This window comes from Syngnathoides biaculeatus, chromosome 14, assembly GCF_019802595.1.
Source record: "Syngnathoides biaculeatus isolate LvHL_M chromosome 14, ASM1980259v1, whole genome shotgun sequence".
NCBI classification, from domain to species: Eukaryota; Metazoa; Chordata; class Actinopteri; order Syngnathiformes; family Syngnathidae; genus Syngnathoides; species Syngnathoides biaculeatus.
Genome location: NC_084653.1, coordinates 25,958,791 through 25,979,661, shown reverse-complemented (window position 1 = coordinate 25,979,661; position 20,871 = coordinate 25,958,791). Strand labels below are relative to the sequence as shown.

The 20,871-nt window shown below is 47.8% G+C and overlaps 2 protein-coding genes and 3 pseudogenes across 2 annotated transcripts; all 5 read left to right on the top strand.

Annotated features, from left to right (window-relative positions):
• The first annotated feature begins 3,596 nt into the window (after positions 1 to 3,596).
• Positions 3,597 to 3,715, top strand: LOC133512775 (5S ribosomal RNA; annotated as a pseudogene).
• A 414-nt stretch (positions 3,716 to 4,129) lies between these two features.
• Positions 4,130 to 5,199, top strand: LOC133512549 (olfactory receptor 10J4-like; annotated as a pseudogene).
• Positions 5,200 to 7,354: 2,155 nt separating this feature from the next.
• On the top strand, positions 7,355 to 8,278 carry LOC133512740 (olfactory receptor 10J4-like). Its single transcript, XM_061842675.1, has one exon. It carries the CDS (start codon positions 7,361 to 7,363, stop codon positions 8,276 to 8,278), a length of 918 nt encoding a protein of 305 aa, XP_061698659.1. The 5' UTR covers positions 7,355 to 7,360.
• A 3,594-nt stretch (positions 8,279 to 11,872) lies between these two features.
• LOC133512736 (olfactory receptor 10J4-like) lies at positions 11,873 to 12,791 on the top strand (annotated as a pseudogene).
• A 1,495-nt stretch (positions 12,792 to 14,286) lies between these two features.
• Positions 14,287 to 16,589, top strand: gdf3 (growth differentiation factor 3). The gene is made up of 2 exons (XM_061842664.1): positions 14,287 to 14,717; positions 15,183 to 16,589. The coding sequence occupies exons 1-2, from the start codon at positions 14,423 to 14,425 to the stop codon at positions 15,992 to 15,994; spliced, it is 1,107 nt and encodes a 368-aa protein (XP_061698648.1). The 5' UTR covers positions 14,287 to 14,422; the 3' UTR covers positions 15,995 to 16,589.
• Positions 16,590 to 20,871: the final 4,282 nt, after the last annotated feature.

Below are 20,871 nucleotides of genomic sequence, written 5' to 3'. Positions count from 1 at the left end.
TACCAAACTGCAGTTTAGGGAGAGTTCGGGGGAAGAAGAACATGTCCTCCAAGTCCGCCCGTAAGACTCTCTCCGAGCCCCTCCAAAACCACACATTTTATTGAGCTTCACACATAGGGTGGGGTAGAGCAGGTTTCACAAGACAAGTAAGGTTGTTTTGCAGAGACAGTTAATCTTCTCAAGGTCGGGTGTCCTCTGATTAGACACAGTTCTTCCTGTTACTAAAACCCACAAGAGTGCAGCTATCATAAATTTGCAGTCACCTTGAGCTCTTAAACTTCCTATAGACAAACAGTACACACACGCATCTTTACACAGTAACAGAGTTATTAAAAGAGATTTATGACACATGAGGTGATACATTTCACAGGCCTCTGTGAAACGTGTAACCTTATCTTACAGTAACTGTTTTTCACAGTGATGTCGTTGAGTCCTCGGTAGTCAATGCAGGGTCGTAGCGAAGCGTCCTTCTTCTTTACAAAGAAGAACCCTGCACCGGCTGGTGAGGATGACGGGCGAATGAGGCCGGCTGCCAGCGACTCCTCGACGTACTCCCTCATGGCCTGGTGCTCCGGTCCTGTTAGAGAGAACAATCTCCCTCGAGGGGGTGAGGTGCCGCGAAAGAGTTCGATGGCACAATCGTACGGGCGATGCGGTGGCAGGGACATTGCTTTAGTTTCTGAGAACACCTCCTTCAGGTCATGATAGCAGGAGGGCACCGTGGTTAGCTCCGGAGCGGTAGCTAGCTTCTCTAACTGTACGGGCACGACTTGGATCCTCCCGTCCTCTCGGGCAGCGAAGCACCGCTTGCGGCAATCCTCGCCCCACGCCTTAATCTGGCCCGTGGTCCAATCAATGTGCGGATTGATCCTTGAGCCACGGGCTCCCCAGGGTAATGTCACTACTTCGTGAATTGAAGATGTGAAGGCAAATGCGCTTCGTGTGGGCGTCCGGAAAACCCATTCGTAAGGTCTGTGTGGGGAGCGTCACCCAACAGAGGAACTTGCCCTTAGCAGCGTAAGCGTTGCGGAACCGCTGTGTCGGAAAGGTCGCCGCGCCCGCTCGACCACACGGAGATTAATCAAGTTAGCATCCGAACCCGAGTCGATGAACGCTGACACAGTACAGGAGCGGCCCTCCGTGCTTAGGGTGAGTTGGAGAAGCGCCCGACCTGACTCCGCCACGGTATACCGCACACTCACCAGAGTGGAGACCCTCAGGCCGGGACGCCTCGGTCGGACCGGGCAATGGCCGATTAAGTGTCCCAAGCGTCCGCAGTAAAAACAGCGCCCCTCCTGTCGATGACGCAGGTGCTCCTCTGCCGCCCCGTCGAGGCCCTCCACCTGCATGGGCTCCACCCCGGAAGGGTGGGTAGCCAGCAGGGAAGCCACCGAATGGACGCCCCCGTCTCTCCTTCGGCCAGCGCGTCCATTTGTCCCTGGACGACAAGTCTCTGGTCGACCTCGAGGGCCAACGCAATGAGGCCGTCCAAGGAGGAAGGGAGATCCACAGCAATAAGGAGACCGCAGATCTGCGGGGAGAGTCCCTGGAAGAAGGCGTCGTGGAGGGCGGGGGCCGGCACTCGACGGCGTATTCACAAACGCGACAACGCCCCTGGCGAAGCGTCATGAGCGAAGCCGCCGCTTTGTGTTCCGGCGCCGCAGACTGGAACACTTGCCCTTCCCGTCATGTGAGATATGACAAAAGCGATCCGGGAGAGGTCTGTGGGGAAGGCCGACGACTGCAATTCGAAATGGAGGTCCCACTGGGCGAGAAAGCGCTTGGCGTTCCCTGAATCCCACGAGAAACGTTCTGGTCGGGAGAGCGGTTTTATGCCAGCACGCTGGATCTCCGCAGCGGGCGGAACAGGCAGAATGAGCTGAACCGGAGCAGCAGCCAGAATGGCCGCTGTCAGTGTGGCAGCAGCGCTCGCTTGGGAGGCTCGCCATGGCTTCAGCCGGGCACAAATCTCATGGAGCCTCTGATTCGTCACCTGGAGGGCAGCCTCCTGCTCGACCAGGCGTCTGCCCTGGACTTGCAACGAGCGGCGGCTGGATCCATGTTATGGCCAGATCGTTCTGTCACGAACGAGACTCGAGGGCGGACCCAAATGCACGACTCAGGTGACAGGTAAGCAGTGCGGAATGAGCCTTTATTCGTTCCAATATCAGTTAACAGGGAGCCATCAGTCACTGCAGGCTTACGGGGTGGGTCGGGTGACAGGCGTTGGTCGGTACGCGGGAGGTAGACGTCAGGAGTACGGAAGTGCGGGAACGAGGCATGAGAGGAAAAGACCAGTTGTCCCCAGGGTCCTATAAATTCCGAGTTCAATCAGTCGGGATGATGCGCAGGTGTGCGGCTCCTAATCAGCTGGCCACGCCCAGCCAGGACTGGAAGGCAGGGACAAGACACTTACGTTTCTTGGTTTTGCTTCAGAAACAGTATTTTTTATGTACCCCCCTCCCACACACACACGCACACAAATTCTCGATTGGATTAAGGTCCGGGGATTAGGCCAGCCACTCCATGACATTAATTTTGTTGGTTCGGAACTGAGACTTTGCATGTTTACTCGTGTGTTTGGGGTCATTGTCTTGTAGAAACAAGGCCATGTCCTCTTCTGTGCCCAATTGCACAGCCTTACAGGTGTGAAAATTATGAATTCTGGGTCTTGTTGGTTATCTGAGAATATACTGCGCCTACTGGTAACTTGTTTGACATGTAGCAATAAAAAGTATACCGTAATTCCCGGCCTACAGAACGCACCTGGTTATAAACCTCGGTACACAGCAAGAGCGCGGCAGTAGCGTTAGTGCGACGCTAGCATTAACGCGATGCTAGCGTTAGCGCAGTGTTAATGCGACACTAGGGTTAGCACAGTGCTACCAGTAAACTCTGTCTACCAAGGCTTATAACCAGGTGTGGGAACGCTAGTGCTGCGCTAACGCTAACATTCCATAAACCGCACGGTTTAAAGTCGCAGTTTGTTGGCCGGAAATTATCGTGTATATACAGTACACTGAAAACATGGATCAATCTGCTTAGTCACATTGACTGCTATTACTTTGAACATTGCAGTACAAAAGCACTTGAGCTAGCGAGAGGACGCTTTTTTTTTTTTTTATCGTGCATAAGAACAAGGTCCCGAAACAGAACCCGGGAAAACCAGCCAGGATCCGGTGTGAGCGCCATTTGCCTGACGCGGCGCAAAGCGACTCCCTCACATCGAGGTGATCAGGTTGTCGATTGCGGTCTGTCGGATGTTGGTCCAGCCACACACGCGGAGCCGCACTATCCAAAAAAAAAAACCCAAAAATGCTCAATGGGTGGCGTGTGAGGTGAGGATACCGGCCATTGTTGTCAAAACAAAATACAGGTACTTATGGTTCTAATAGACAATACCTGATATTTATTTCAAGTATTCTCTAGTTTTTGACTGCTTGACCACAAAGTTACCTGCACTTTTCCATGATGTACGAGAAAATGACAACGTGCCTTAGAAGAGGTATCAAACGCAGATTTTTTACACCTCCTCATCTGCAAATGGTTCAAATTGAATTGAGATTTTTCATACCTTTACAGTCGCTGTTGTTCTGGCTTACGGCGACGCTACCCTGAGAACGCCCGATCTCGTCAGATCTCGGGAGCTAAGCGGGTTTGGCCCTGGTTAGTACTTGGACGGGAGACCGCCTGGGAGTACCAGGTGCCGTAAGCTTCTCTCCCCGGCTAAAATGCAGAGGGGTTGCGTCAGGAAGAGCGTCCGGTGTAAAACTGTGCCACACAAAAATACGCGTTCATCTATGACACGCTGTGGCCACCCCTAACGGGACAAGCCGAAAGGAAAAGAAGAAGAAGATGACAGTCGCTGTTGTTCTGACCACACGGAGTGGACAGGAAATTGCAATCTTCAAAGGAAATGAAGCCCCGTGTTCTGATTCACTATTGAAGGCCGATGTCGTGGATCTGAACGTGCAACCCGATCATCGAAGTCCAGGGGAACACCAGCAGCAAGGACAATACAACGACGAAGGACGCAGAGGACCAACTGGGGTCAAATCAAATATACGACTCATCACGGGAAGACATCGTGTCCACCGAATGTTCGACCCTGCTGTCGGTGACGGACAGGTTCACGCCGTGAACAACAAAAAGTCCAAATAGACTTTGGGGACTTTGTTGACATGACAGCGGCTCGTAATGAGATCCGCGGAGGCTGAGCGGTCGCCATAAAAGACTCGACGCTCCTCCGACTCTTGACCGGCGGCGAGCGTCGCGCACACGATGAACGGAACGCACGCCCTCATCGTTCTCGGTGGCTACGTAGACGTGGACAAGTATAGATATGTGTACTTTGTGCTGTTCTTGATACTCTACGTTCTCATCCTCTGCTCTAACTGCACCATTATCTGTGTCGTCTGGATCCACAGGAACCTTCACGAGCCCATGTATGTTTTCATTGCAGCTTTATCCGTCAACTCGCTTTTGTTCAGCACCGCCATCTACCCCAAACTCTTCGTGGACGTCTTGTCTCAAAGCCAAACCGTTTCTCTCGCGCAGCTTGTATGTCGCAGTTGTTCTTTTTCTACACTTTAGCTGGTTCGGACTTTTACTGTTGTCGGCCATGGCTACGACAGGTACGTGTCCATCTGCAAGCCTCTGCAGTATGCGACGACCATGGGCGCCACCACTGTCACCGTCTTGTTGGTTTTGGCCTGGTTCCTGCCTGCCTGCCAAATCGTGGTGGGAACTGTTCTCAGTGCAAATCAGAAAATATGCAATTTTGTCTTAAAAGGGATTTTCTGCAACAACTCTTTCAATAGGCTTCACTGTGTGAGATCAAAAACTTTGGTCATTTATGGTGTGTTCATCTTTCTAAACATTGTGATTATCCCTGTGCTGTTCATCATCTACACATACATCAAAATATTTCTCGTCGCGTTTCGCCGTTGCAGCAGAGTTCGGGAAAAGGCGGCCGAGACCTGCGTACCTCACGTGATGGTTTTAATCAGCTTCTCTTGCCTGGCCACTTTCGACATCATCATTAGCCGAATGGAGCTGGAGCTTCCAAAGAGAGTTCAAATGATGATGATGTTGCAAATAGTGGTGTACAATCCTCTCTTCAATCCAATCATATATGGAGTGAAGATGAAAGAAATCTGGAAACATATCAAGAAGTTGTTCTGTCGCTATGGCAAATAAATCAAGTTATTCATGAATTCAAGAAATGTTTTTTATTTTGTTGACATTTGTCAGATGTTGTGTGCTGTTGCTGTCGAAATGTACTCAGTCCACAAATGGTTGTCATGCGTGTCACTTGTGATAAAATAAGAAAATCTCATTCAAGAAATGTTTTCTATTTTATTGAAGCTCAAAGTATTGTTTAATTTCCTTCACACGATGAGATAAATGATCTGCTTATTTTCTTGCCCATTTCTCCAATTGACAGGGCAAACCGATAAAGCCTTGAAATGCAAAGATTTGTACTTTACAAATATCCGATTTCTACATCCATCTATTTTCTGTTCTGCTTCTCTTCGCGCGGGTCCCGGGCGTGCCGGGACCCATCCAGCCAACTGCGGGCACCAGCGGAACACACCCTGAACTGCCCGCTATACAATCGCAAGATAAGGTAGTAAGGCTAGAAGTTTAGGAGCAGGGTTTCAATTATTCTACCACAGCGTAGATGGGAAGAGAAATGGAGTAGGGGTTACTTTAAAGGAAGAGGAGCTGGCAAAGAATGTCTTGGAGGTGAAAAGAGTATCAGATCGAGTGATAAGATTAAAATTTGAAATTGAGGGTGTTATGTACAATGTGGTTAGCGGCTATGCCCCACGGGTAGGATGTGACCTAGAGTTGAAAGAGAAATTCTGTAAGGAACTCGAGGAAGTAGTTCTGAGCATCCCAGACAGCGAGAGAGTTGTGATTGGTGCAGATTGTAATGGACAGAAAAGTGGAGGGGGAAGAGTGAGGCTACAGGGAGAAGAGATGGCGAGGGTGGACGACTTCAAATATTTAGGGTCAACAATCCAGGGCAATGGTGAGTGTGGTAAGGAAGTGAAGAAACGGGTCCAAGCAGGTTGGAACAGCTGGCGAAAGGTGTCTGGTGTGTTATGTGACAGAGGAGTCTCTGCTAGGATGAAGGGCAAAGTTGACAAAACAGTGGTGAGGCCGGCCATGATGGACGGATTAGAGACGGTGGCACTGAAGAAACAACAGGAAGTAGAATTGGAGGTGGCAGAAATGAAGATGTTGAGGTTCTCGCTCGGAGTGAACAAGTTGGACAGGGTTAGAAATGAGCTCATTAGAGGGACAGCCAAAGTTGGATGTTTTGGAGACAAGATTCGAGAGAGCAGACTTTGATGGTTTGGACATGTCCAGAGGCGAGAGAGGGAGAGTGAGTATATTGGTAGAAGGGTGGCGAGGATGGAGCTGTCAAGGAAGAGAGGGCGAGAGGAAGACCAAAAGAAAAGGTTGATGGATGTGGTGAGGGACATGGGCAGTTGTGGTTAGAGGAGGACACGTGAGGGCAAAGGAGGAGGATGGAAGGAGGACGAATACGCGAAAAAGATGACGCGCTGTGGCGACCCCGAACGGGACAAGCCGAAAGGAAAAGAAGAAGAAGAGTAGCTATTTACATGAAGTGGCAGATGACGACGTGTGATAAGTTGCTTCGCTTCTCAAGAAATCAAATTACCTCGGCATAACGTGGGCAAAAAAAAAAAAAGTCAAAGCATCCATCCATCCATTTTCTTAGCCGCTTATCCTCACAAGGGTTGCGGGAGTGCTGGTGCCTATCCCGGCTATCAACGGTACACCCTGAACTGGTCGCCAGCCAATCGCAGGGCACAAACAGCCGCACTCACAATCACACCTACGGGGAATTAATCCCGCATCTTTTTACGAGGTGGGAGGAAACCGGAGTGCCCGGAGAAAAGCCACCACGCAGGCACGGGGAGAACATGCAAACTCCACACATTGAACCCGGCCGGGACCTCAGAACTGTGAGGCCAACGCTTTCCAGCTTTCCACTGTGCCGCTACCATCATTTTCATGTTCAACAAATATCCTCTCATATTTGGACTTTAAGTCGCTAGTGTCAGACGGACACAAACGTTAGATGATAAATTTGGGTCAAACCATATCACGACTCATCACGTGAGGACATCGTGTCCACCGAATGTTCGACCCTGCTGTCGGTGACGGACAGGTTCACGCCGTGAACAACAAAAAGTCCAAATAGACTTTGGGGACTTTGTTGACATGACAGCGGCTCGTAATGAGATCCGCGGAGGCTGAGCGGTCGCCATAAAAGACTCGACGCTCCCCCGACTCTTGACCGGCGGCGTGCGTCGCGCACACGATGAACGGAACGCACGCCCTCATCGTTCTCGGTGGCTACGTAGACGTGGACAAGTACAGATATGTATACTTTGTGCTGTTCTTGATACTCTACGTTCTCATCCTCTGCTCTAACTGCACCATTATCTGTGTCATCTGGATCCACAGGAACCTTCACGAGCCCATGTATGTTTTCATTGCAGCTTTATCCGTCAACTCGCTTTTGTTCAGCACCGCCATCTACCCCAAACTCTTCGTGGACGTCTTGTCTCAAAGCCAAACCGTTTCTCGCGCAGCTTGTATGACGCAGTTGTTCTTTTTCTACACTTTTGGTTGTTCCGACTTTTTGCTGTTGTCGGCCATGGCCTACGACAGGTACGTGTCCATCTGCAAGCCTCTGCAGTATGCGACTACGATGGGCGCCACCACTGTCACCGTCTTCTTGGTTCTGGCCTGGTTTCTGCCTGCTTGCCATTTAGCGGTGGCAACGGTCATCAAAACAAATTACAAATTGTGCAAGTTTGTCTTAAAAGGGATTTTCTGCAACAACACTTTCAATGGGCTTCAGTGCGTGAGATCAAAAACTGTGGCGGTTGTTGGTGTGTTGATCTTTATAAACATCGGGGTCATCCCTGTGCTGTTCATCCTCTACACTTACACCAAAATATTTCTCGTCGTGTTTCGCCGTTGCAGCAGAGTTCGGGAAAAGGCGGCCGAGACCTGCGTACCTCACCTGATGGTTTTAATCAGCTTCTCTTTCTTGACTTCGTTCGACATGATCGTGGGGCAAATGGGGTCGGAACTTCCGGATAGCCTTCGTCTGATGATGATGTTGCAAGTCGTGGCGTACAATCCTCTCTTCAATCCAATCATATACGGCGTGAAGATGAAAGAAATCTGGAAACACATCAAGAAGTTGTTCCGTCGCTCCAGCAAATAAATCGAGTTTGGCATTCAACTGGTCTAACTTATCATGTGATGTGTCCTTTTTGGTGTTGCTGTCGAAATGTACTCAGTCCACAAATGGTTGTCATGCGTGTCACTTGTGATAAAATAAGAAAATCTCATTCAAGAAATGTTTTCTATTCTATTGAAGCTCAAAGTATTGTTTAATTTCCTTCACACGATGGGATAAATGATCTGCTTATTTTCTTGCCCATTTCTCCAATTGACAGGGCAAGCCGATAAAGCCTTGAAATGCAAAGATTTGTACTTTACAAATATCCGATTTCTACATCCATCTATTTTCTGTTCTGCTTCTCTTCGCGCGGGTCCCGGGCGTGCCGGGACCCATCCAGCCAACTGCGGGCACCAGCGGGGCACACCCTGAACTGCCCGCTATACAATCGCAAGACACATGTAAACAACCAACCATTGAGATTCAAACCTGCAGGGCATTAAAAATATCTCGGACAACCGATCATGCACATCTCTGCGATCAAACTGGAGTACACGAAGAAATCCGCGCAGGCACAAGGAGAGCATACAAACTCCACAAAAGAGAGGGTGAGATTCGAACCCAGATCCTCAGAACTGTGAGGGAGATATACAAAAACAGTTTTCAACCAAGCCGTCCAAAGATTTATGATTTTGGGTTATTAAAACTAAATACATTTTCAAAACTTGGAAAATATAAAATCCAACGAATCCAAAAGAAAGTCAATTAAAAATAATTATTAAAATTATTTCAAACTTTTACCAATGCAGCCCTATTGGGGCACAAATCAGTGCGGCCTTCCGGAAAGAGGTGAGACGGGCTCTCGATGGACAACCGAAGCTCCCGGAAGACTGGACGACGACAGCCAAGGTGATCAGAGAGACAGGCAGGAGAGTACTTGGTGTGTCATCTGGTAGGAAAGGGGAGAAGGAGACTTGGTGGTGGAACCCCAAAATACAGGGAGACTTACAAGGAAAGAGATTAGCGAAGAAGAAGTGGGACACTGAGAGGACTGAAGAGAGGCGAAAGGAGTACATCGAGATGCGACGTAGGGCAAAGGTAGAGGTGGCAAAGGCTAAGCAAGAGGCATATGAAGACTTGTAAAACCAGGTTGGACACGAAAGAAGGAGAAAAGGATCTCTACAGGTTGGCCAGACAGAGGGATAGAGATGGGAAGGATGTGCAGCAGGTAAGGGTGATTAAGGATAGAGATGGAAATGTGTTGACTGGTGCCGGTAGTGTACCAAATAGATGGAAAGAATACTTTGAGAAGTTGATGAATGAAGAAAATGAGAGAGAAGGAAGAGTTGAAGAGGCAAGAGTGAAGGACCAGGAAGTGGAAATGATTACTAAGGGGGAAGTCAGAAAGGCACTACAAAGGATGAAAACTGGAAAGGCAGTTGGTCCTGATGACATACCGGTAGAGGTATGGAAGCAATTTGGAGAGATGGCTGTGGAGTTTTTGACCAACTTATTCAACAGAATACTAGCGGGCGAAAAGATGCCTGAAGAATGGAGGAAAAGTGTTCTAGTTCCCATTTTTAAGAACAAAGGGGATGTTCAGAGCTGTGGGAACTATAGAGGAATAAAGTTGATGAGCCACACAATGAAGTTATGGGAAAGAGTAGTGGAGGCTAGACTCAGGACAGAAGTATCTGCGAGCAACAGTATGGTTTCATGCCTAGAAAGAGTACCACAGATGCATTATTTGCCTTGAGGATGCTCGTGGAAAAGTACAGAGAAGGTCAGAAGGAGCTACATTGTGTCTTTGTGGATCTAGAGAAAGCCTATGACAGAGTACCAAGAGAGGAACTGTGGTACTGCATGCGCAAGTCTGGTGTGGCAGAGAAGTATGTTAAAATAGTACAGGACATGTATGACGGCAGCAGAACAATGGCGAGGTGCACCGTAGGTGTGACAGAAGAATTTAAGGGAGAGGTGGGACTGCATCAGGGATCCCCTCTGAGCCCCTTCCTGTTTGCTGCGGTAATGGATAGGCTGACAGATGAGGTTAGACTGGAATCCCCTTTGGACCGTGATGTTCGCAGATGATATTGTGATACGCAGTGAAAGCAGGGAGCAAGCAGGGTGAGGAACAATTAGGAAGATGAAGACACGCACTGGAATGGAGAGGAATGAAGATTAGCCCAAGTAAAACAGAATATATGTGCGTGAATGAGAAAAGTGGAGGGGGAAGAGTGAGGCTACAGGGAGAAGAGATGGCGAGGGTGGACGACTTCAAATATTTAGGGTCAACAATCCAGGGCAATGGTGAGTGTGGTAAGGAAGTGAAGAAACGGGTCCAAGCAGGTTGGAACAGCTGGCGAAAGGTGTCTGGTGTGTTATGTGACAGAGGAGTCTCTGCTTGGATGAAGGGCAAAGTTGACAAAACAGTGGTGAGGCCGGCCATGATGTACGGATTAGAGACGGTGGCACTGAAGAGACAACAGGAAGCTGAACTGGAGGTGGCAGAAATGAAGATGTTGAGGTTCTCGCTCGGAGTGAACAAGTTGGACAGGGTTAGAAATGAGCTCATTAGAGCGACAGCCAAAGTTGGATGTTTTGGAGACAAGATTCGAGAGAGCAGACTTTGATGGTTTGGACATGTCCAGAGGCGAGAGAGAGAGAGTGAGTATATTGGTAGAAGGGTGGCGAGGATGGAGCTGTCAAGGAAGAGAGAGCGAGAGGAAGACCAAAAGAAAAGGTTGATGGATGTGGTGAGGGAGGACATGAGGGCAGTTGGGGTTAGAGAGGAGGATGCACGAAATAGGCTTAGATGGAAAAAGATGACGCGCTGTGGCGACCCCGAACGGGACAAGCCGAAAGGAAAAGAAGAAGAAGAGTAGCTATTTACATGAAGTGGCAGATGACGACGTGTGATAAGTTGCTTCGCTTCTCAAGAAATCAAATTACCTCGGCATAACGTGGGCAAAAAAAAAAAAAAAAAAGTCAAAGCATCCATCCATCCATTTTCTTAGCCGCTTATCCTCACAAGGGTTGCGGGAGTGCTGGTGCCTATCCCGGCTATCCACGGGCAGGAGACAGGGTACACCCTGAACTGGTCGCCAGCCAATCGCAGGGCACAAACAGCCGCACTCACAATCACACCTACGGGGAATTAATCCCGCATGTTTTTACGAGGTGGGAGGAAACCGGAGTGCCCGGAGAAAAGCCACCACGCAGGCACGGGGAGAACATGCAAACTCCACACATTGAACCCGGCCGGGACCTCAGAACTGTGAGGCCAACGCTTTCCAGCTTTCCACTGTGCCGCTACCATCATTTTCATGTTCAACAAATATCCTCTCATATTTGGACTTTAAGTCGCTAGTGTCAGACGGACACAAACGTTAGATGATAAATTTGGGTCAAACCATATCACGACTCATCACGTGAGGACATCGTGTCCACCGAATGTTCGACCCTGCTGTCGGTGACGGACAGGTTCACGCCGTGAACAACAAAAAGTCCAAATAGACTTTGGGGACTTTGTTGACATGACAGCGGCTCGTAATGAGATCCGCGGAGGCTGAGCGGTCGCCATAAAAGACTCGACGCTCCTCCGACTCTTGACCGGCGGCGTGCGTCGCGCACACGATGAACGGAACGCACGCCCTCATCGTTCTCGGTGGCTACGTGGACGTGGACAAGTACAGATATGTGTACTTTGTGCTGTTCTTGATACTCTACGTTCTCATCCTCTGCTCTAACTGCACCATTATCTGTGTCATCTGGATCCACAGGAACCTTCACGAGCCCATGTATGTTTTCATTGCAGCTTTATCCGTCAACTCGCTTTTGTTCAGCACCGCCATCTACCCCAAACTCTTCGTGGACGTCTTGTCTCAAAGCCAAACCGTTTCTCGCGCAGCTTGTATGACGCAGTTGTTTTCTTTTCTACACTTTTGGTGGTTCCGACTTTTTGCTGTTGTCGGCCATGGCCTACGACAGGTACGTGTCCATCTGCAAGCCTCTGCAGTATGCGACTACGATGGGCGCCACCACTGTCACCGTCTTCTTGGTTCTGGCCTGGTTTCTGCCTGCTTGCCAATTAGTGGTGGCAACTGTCATCAAAACAAATCACAAATTGTGCAAGTTTGTCTTAAAAGGGATTTTGTGCAACAACACTTTCAATGGGCTTCAGTGCGTGAGATCAAAAACTGTGGCGGTTGTTGGTGTGTTGATCTTTATAAACATCGGGGTCATCCCTGTGCTGTTCATCCTCTACACTTACATCAAAATATTTCTCGTCGCGTTTCGCCGTTGCAGCAGAGTTCGGGAAAAGGCGGCCGAGACCTGCGTACCTCACCTGATGGTTTTAATCAGCTTCTCTTTCTTGACTTCGTTCGACATGATCGTGGGGCAAATGGGGTCGGAACTTCCGGATAGCCTTCGTCTGATGATGATGTTGCAAGTCGTGGCGTACAATCCTCTCTTCAATCCAATCATATACGGCGTGAAGATGAAAGAAATCTGGAAACACATCAAGAAGTTGTTCCGTCGCCCCAGCAAATAAATCGAGTTTGGCATTCAACTGGTCTAACTTATCATGTGATGTGTCCTTTTTGGTGTTGCTGTCGAAATGTACTCAGTCCACAAATGGTTGTCATGCGTGTCACTTGTGATAAAATAAGAAAATCTCATTCAAGAAATGTTTTCTATTTTATTGAAGCTCAAAGTATTGTTTAATTTCCTTCACACGATGGGATAAATGATCTGCTTATTTTCTTGCCCATTTCTCCAATTGACAGGGCAAGCCGATAAAGCCTTGAAATGCAAAGATTTGTACTTTACAAATATCCGATTTCTACATCCATCTATTTTCTGTTCTGCTTCTCTTCGCGCGGGTCCCGGGCGTGCCGGGACCCATCCAGCCAACTGCGGGCACCAGCGGGGCACACCCTGAACTGCCCGCTATACAATCGCAAGACACATGTAAACAACCAACCATTGAGATTCAAACCTGCAGGGCATTAAAAATATCTCGGACAGCCGATCATGCACATCTCTGCGATCAAACTGGAGTACACGAAGAAATCCGCGCAGGCACAAGGAGAGCATACAAACTCCACAAAAGAGAGGGTGAGATTCGAACCCAGATCCTCAGAACTGTGAGGGAGATATACAAAAACAGTTTTCAACCAAGCCGTCCAAAGATTTATGACTTTGGATTTTCAAATGAAATCAATTTTTAAAACTTGGAAAATATAAATCCGACAAATCCAAAAAAATACATTAAAAAATTACCAATTAATTATGCCCAAGTCTTTGAATAAATGTATTATTCCTGAGACAAAACACGCTTCAAAATGTTCCCCCCCCCACCATGTGCAGTACCAGTACTTCCCCTTTGTCTGCAGCAGAGGGCGCTAAAGCGCCATGTCATGCAACCCTATTTGTGCAATAGCACACGTCAAACCATAATTTATGTTCAGCACGTATCCATGTCAGAGACGTAAATAATACCCATGTAAATTTGCATTCAAATTTACACTTTTAATCAATTGCGTGCATCAAAAAGTCACAGTGGCTACAGAAACTACTCGGACCAGTCGTCAATGGTGGATTTTGAACCTTCGCGCTTTCCTTGAGATGTTCAAATGTGGCAAACAAAGTGATTTGGGCCAGACACCGAGAGGAAACCTTCCACGCTTGGGCCAATGAGCCAACTTTTGTGAGAACTTGGACGTACACGAAGAATTGATGCTTTCAATTCAGAGCATTTTATCCAGTATCATTCAAACTATTTGCTCTCGAAACAATGCACAACCTCAAAACATTCCAGTCGTAAATATTTGAAAATCGCATGCAGTCCTTTAAAATGAAGTCCAAAACGTCTTTTCAATTGATTTAATAACACACACCTGGTCGTCCCTTGCATGTTATCCATTTTTCTGTCGCGCTTGCCCCTCGTCTAATTTCTCAATTTGCAACTTTCCCGGTCAATCAGGGCGTGTCAGACTCTTTTCTGTCGCGTAAGGCCGTGATTTCAAAAAAAAAAAAAAAAAAAAACAGAAAAATGTTTGGAGACGGCGTCCTCCCCCCCCCCCCCACTATCTTATCTATCACAGCGGGGGGGGGGGTCGCGCCATTAAAATCAAACGCACACCCGGGCGCACGCAGCAGACCTGCTCGAAGGCGAAGAACATGAGCGCGCTCCTGTTGCTTCTCGTCCTGGTCCTGGTCCTGGTCCTGGTCCCGGTTCCGGTCGGCGCTGTTGCTGTCCCCCAGGAGCGGCTGCTCCTCGGGGCCTTGGGCATCTCCGAGCGGCCGCGCACGGGCCTCCGCGGCTCCCGGCCCCAGCGCCACGACGTCCCTCCCGCCCTCTGGAGGATGTTCCGGAGGTCGGAGCTCGAGCGCGTCCGAGCCGGCGAGAGCGAGCCGTGCGCGGTGTCGGAGTACGGCGTCCGCGGCAACATCATCAGATACGTGCAAGACCAAGGTAGTGGCAGTGGTACCGTCCAGACAGTACTCGAACCCCACTTTTGCTTCCTCTCACATGCGGTTTGTGCCCATTCCTTTGTGTCGTCCACGTGTTTGTGTGTCTGTTGAATACACACAAAAACTGTTAGTGTGCGTTCGTGTACGTATCCACGTGTGTCCACCAAGCAACGTAAGAACTTTACAATTCTTGGGAGCTTTCAGAAGGCCCAAACCCACGTACAGGAACAAAGTACACGGGAAACCTCGCATGTGTTTGTTTTGATTCGTGTTCGTTTCATTGTGTCTCCGTGTGTGCATGCGTTACTCTATGTCTATGTATCGCCATTTTTGTGTGTTTGTGTCTTGGTTTCTGCATTTGTTGTGCGTCTAACGACGTGTATGTAAACGTCCCTCTGAACGTTTTGTGTGTCTGTTTGTATATTTTGTGTCTCGCACTTACATTTTTGCGTGCGCGTAAATGCAGGCGCTGCGGTTCCGGGTTCTGGCACGGCATGTCCAGGCTGCGTGGACCGGCATCTGTTTTTCAACCTGGGGGCCATGGAGTCGTCCGAGGTCTTGTCCCTGGCTCAGCTGCAGGTCCACTTCCCGGGGAGGGCGGACCTCCTACGAAGCGGTCCCGCTCTGAGCGCCGTTCTGTACAAGGTGGTCCGGCCCACGCTGAAGGGCGGCGGCGGCGACGTCGGAGCCGACCGCCGCCTCCTCCTGTCCCAGTCGGTCCGGCCGGGCCCGCGGGGGGCGTCGGTCGTGTCGGACGTCACCGCTCTGGCCGAGTCGTGGCGCCGCCCGGCCCGCAATCACGGTCTGCTTCTGGAAGTCCGACCTCTGGAGGCCGACCCGGATCGGTCGTGGGCGGCGCCCCCTGTGCGGGCCTCGCTCGTGGTGGTGTCGCTGCACCCGCAGCAGTGCCGATCCCGGCGACGGAGGAGCGCCGCCCGCGCCTCGCCCCCGGTGTCGCCCAGCAACGTCTGCAAGGCCCGCCGCCTCTACGTGGACTTCAAGGACGTGGGCTGGCAGGATTGGATCATCGCGCCGCAGGGCTACGTGGCGAACTACTGCCACGGGGAGTGCCCCTTCCCCCTGAGCGACAGCCTGAACAGCACCAACCACGCCATCCTGCAGACTTTGGTCCACTCGCTGGACCCGGACGGCACCCCGCAGCCCTGCTGCGTGCCGGTCCGCTTCTCGCCCATCTCCATGCTCTACTACGACAACAACGACAATGTGGTGCTGCGCCATTACCAGGACATGGTGGTGGATGAGTGCGGCTGCCGGTGACCCGAAGACCCCGGCGATATCCTGTCGCCGCCACGAAATTTGAAGTCGGCGTAATAAGTTTTTAAAGTCCGCTATTGACACCGAAGCGTTCGACAGCTATCGGAAATCTCGGGGACTAGTGAGGCCGACGTGGCGCGCTAGCGTGCCAGCCGTCAGTTGGTTTCCACGGTTGTCGTAAAAATGCGAGTCGCCGGAGCTTGCGATTTGTTCGCGGGTGTCAACGCTGCGGTTTGCATTCTACAACTACTCTCACAGTATTTTGAACTATATTTTCTCAAAATGTTTTTTGTCATTAAGAGGTTACGGATTTTCTTCCTTTTTGCCGTGTTCCCTGTATTTTATTGCTAGTGTTCACTTATTTTCGCCAGATCTACTTTCCTTATTGGCTTCCACGGGGCCCACCAGACGGTTCTTTTACGTTTTAAATAAAAGCAACACACGTTCAAGTTCAGACACTAAATTCCTGTGAAATGTGAGGATGGTGACCTCCAGTGGACAAAAATAATATGTGCAACTCGTGCGTATTTTGTATTGGTCTTGTGCGTTAAACATTTAAATAAATGGGAATAATAAAGTCAATTCAGTGTGGAGAAACTGGTGACTACTGTACACTTTTTTTTTTTTTTTTTTAGCTTTTTTTTTTACAATGTATTGGTATTAGGAGTATTTGCACTCTATACAGCCTTCTGCATTCATAAATAACTACACTGCTGCTGTTTTCTGATATAACATGCAATTATTTCTTTTCTTTTTTTTAAATAAAACCTCTCAGATACAGAATTGCTCGCACCGAGCCAGATATGTAATTATTCAAATAAATGACTGGAACAAATTAGAACGAGGCCCCCACGGTGGATGACTGGTTACTACATCTGCTTCACAATCTGAGGACCGGGGTTCAAATTTTGGCCTTGCGTGTGTGGGGTTTGTGCATGAGTGCAACTTCTCCAGGTACTCCGGTTTCCTCCCACATCCCCAAAAACATGCAGCGTACGTTGATTTAAGACTGAATTGCCCGCAGGTGTGAATGTGACTTTAAATGGTCATTTGTTTCTGTGTTCCCTACAATTGGCTGGCGACTAGTTCGAGGTGTACCCCACCTCTTGCCTACAGATAGCTGGGATAGACTCCAAGACCCGCGTTACCTTTGTGAGGATAAGCTGAACGAACGAACGAATGAATCCAAAGTCAACTAAGATTCAAAATGTCCACCAGAGGACGCACTAATCAAGTGACTGGACCCAGGTATTTCTTCATTTATTCATGCAAATGTCCAATATGGTATGACAGCTCGTTTATGATGGTTTAAAAAAAAAAAACAACAACACGAAAATTACAAAATTCTAAGCTTTTTTTCCCCACCTTACTATCGGAAACAGGACAATTCATCTATCTGGTTGCAGCTAGCATGCTAGTTTTGAGAGTTATGGCTCTCGGATCCTATTTATGTATACATCTACTGTTTAACACTTGTGGTCTGTATAAATTGCATTTTTTTTTCAACATTCTCGAGGTACAGCAACATGAACGCTTCATATTTTTATCGGCAACAGTCACAGCTCGACCCAAAGATGTTTAGCTAGGCCGGTTCCATTCTTGTAACTTGGAACAAAAATAATAAACGATGTGTTGAAATCCAAGCAATTTGTATCACATGGAGTTATGACGATAAGAGTATTAATCATGTAGGTATTACAAAAATTGTCTGTTTAAACTGGTTCATGGCGCCCCCAGTCAAAAATAAACGAATACATCCACCATTTCCCCGCAGGGGACGAGTTCATCCCAGCTGCGGGTTTACTGTTTTTTATTTACCGTTTTTTTTACAAATTATAAATATTTTCCAAGATTTTATCTGTATTTCGAAGAAGTTTATGAATTTTCGTTCCGATAAAGTATATTATTAAAGTATAATATTTAAGTATACTTCCACTATTTCCCCCTATCTATCATGCAGTGGTATTGACTGACGTGACGTCACGTTTAATGCCGTTCTCCAAAAGGGACGCTTGGGGTCAACCAAGGCCTTCCATAAACATTGAAGCAATTATTTTGATATATATATATATATATATATATATATATATATATATATATTTTTTTTTTTTTTTTTAAATAATCAGATTATCATCCGAGGAATCTAACGATAATGTGAGGCTTAATATCTTAAAAAAATAAATAAATAACTAACGATGACCGTTTAAAAAAAAAAAAAATCAAACATATACATTGTACTTGTAACTGGTGTTTAATTTGATTTCCACACCCTTTAATTTACATTCAAACGTAGTCCACAAATATTAATGAGGTTCATCGCACGGCCCGAAACAAGGTGCGGGAGGCATTCCCACGAAAATATTTTGTTTTGTTTTGTTTTGTTTTTTTTTTTTTGTAGTAAAACTGACTTCAAACAATCTTGGTTAAATAAATTAAAAAAAATTCATCATGACTTCGATGAGCACTTATTTTCAGGCCGCTTCCCCTCCCAATCGCTCATGTCAGGATATGCTGTATTAATTTCCTGCTTGATTTTTGTGGGTTGAGTAACTTTGTCGATTTATTTGTTGTTGTTTTTTTTTTGTTTGTTTGTTTGGTTGCACTATTCATTTGTTTCTGTGCGGGCTCCACGTGCGTGATGTGTGTTTTCCAGGCGAAAGAGCTCGTGCGCGTGACGTCACAATGTTCACGGCGCCATATTGCCGGTCAAAAAAGAGCCGCTCGACGACACCGCGGGGGACTTTGAACCGGAGCAGAATATTCGCAATGCCCGAGACTTGTTGCGCTGTTGGTTGTCACAACAGACGAGACGGATATTCAAAGAGATCATTCTGTGGAATACCATCTGAAAAGATGGATGGATTTCGGCAATTAAACGTGACGGATGGTGCCCAACCAAATATGCACGACTGTGTAACGATCACTTCATTTCAGGTAGGAATTATTCTTCTCACTCTCAAATTCCCAAGAAGTATTTACAACGTCAAGTTGGCTCGTTTGAGAACAATGCATTTGTTCAATAAAAAAAAAAAAAGAAGACAGGAAGTCGTCTCCAGTATAAACGGAAGCGTTCTGCGGCCTCGCCCCGACTGACTTTTTTTTTTTTTTAATGCAATGTTCTCAAATGAGTCTAATGCGTATTTAAAAAAAAAAAAAAAAAAGAAAATAAACCATCGGTCACACAGAGGTTTTTCGTAGGTTAACGTGTGGCCGCCACACGCTTCCGTGTACGGAGGAGCTGACTTGCTGTCTTTTCTTTTTTTTTTTTTTCAATCATAGTTAATGAGTGGGAGTTTGTGTAAAACCAGGCGTCATTTATTGAACTATTGGTATTGAAAATATCTGAGTGGCTCCATCACTATGTGGGATTGATTCTTGATGAGTGTCGCTGTGTCATCCCTTTTTATAAAAACTGCTATTTTGGCTTTATAGGTCTTTTCTTGCTCTGAAGATGTAGAAAGTGACTGGATCTGATTTTCATATCAAGCCTGTGTGTAATACGGTAACCCCGGACCACCCCTCGCAATAGAAATAGTAACCGCATATTATTAAAAAAAAAAAAAAACAGGATACAAATAAAAAAAAAGTCTCTGAACCGCCACCAAAATCTTATATTAACTGCTACCATACTCTCAAATACACTTTCGATACTGTTAAACATACAGTTACAGTAGACGTTTTATTCCTTGTAATGTGTTTTAAAGTTGGCGGCACGGTGGATGAGCTGGAAAAGCATTGGCCTCACAGTTCTGAGGACCTGGGTCCGATCCCGGCCCCGCCTGCGTGGAGTTTGCACGTTCTCCCCGTGCCTGCGTGGGTTTTCTCCGGGTACTCCGGTTTCCTCCCACATCCCAAAAACACGCAACATTAATTAGACACTCTAAATTGCCCCGAGGTGTGATTGTGACTGCGACTGGTTGTTTGGCTCTACGTGCCCTGCGATTGGCAGGCGACCAGTTCAGGGTGTACCCCGCCTCCTGCGCGTTGACAGCTGGGACAGGCTCCAGTTTTCCCTGTGACCCTTGTGAGGATAAAGCGGATAAGAAAATTGATGTTTTTTTTTAAACTGTTTTTAAGTTGGCGGCACAGTGGGGCAGCTGGAAAAGGGTTGGCTTTACAGTTCTGCGGACCCGGGTTTGATCTCAGCCCCGCCTGTGTGGAGTTTGCATGTTCTCCCCGTGCCTACGTGGGTTTTCTCCAGATACTCCGGTTTCCTCCCACATCCCAAAAACATGCAACATTAATTGGACACTCTAAATTGCCCCTTGGTGTGGTTGTTTGTCTCTATGTGTCCTGCGATTGGCTGGCGACCAGTTCAGGGCGTACCCCGCTTCCCGCCCGTCGACAGCTGGGATAGGCTCCAGCACTCCCCCCGACCCTCGTGAGGATATGTGGCAAAGAAAATAGATGGATGTTTGAAAGTTTTAGATGAGGAAGAATTTTTCACCACAAGAAATTTCCCACACACACAAATTCCGCAAAAAGACGAATTACAGTTTGCGCGACAGGAATATGAAAAAAAAAATTGCAGTGTGTCATAAAGAGGAAAAAGGAAAACACCTTTTGATGGCGACTGAAAACCTGTTTTAGGTCGCACATATTTGTGGGTAGTGTGTTTTTCGGTGTGTATTCCACTTTATGTAAGAACAAAGTTGCCTTAAAGGCCCAGTGGCTGATTTTAGCAAGGAGAACACTCGATTCCTTGTTGAAATCAGAATTTATGCCGCCTGCAGTCCGAGGCTAACAGAGCGTGGGCACGATATTGTCTGTGAATAACTTGTTTTATGTGTCCTGGGAGTATCATATGCAACAGTCTGTGCAGCTAAACAGAATATTCCATGAAAGCTTTCTTTCTTTCTTTCTTGGGCCTCCTCGAGGGA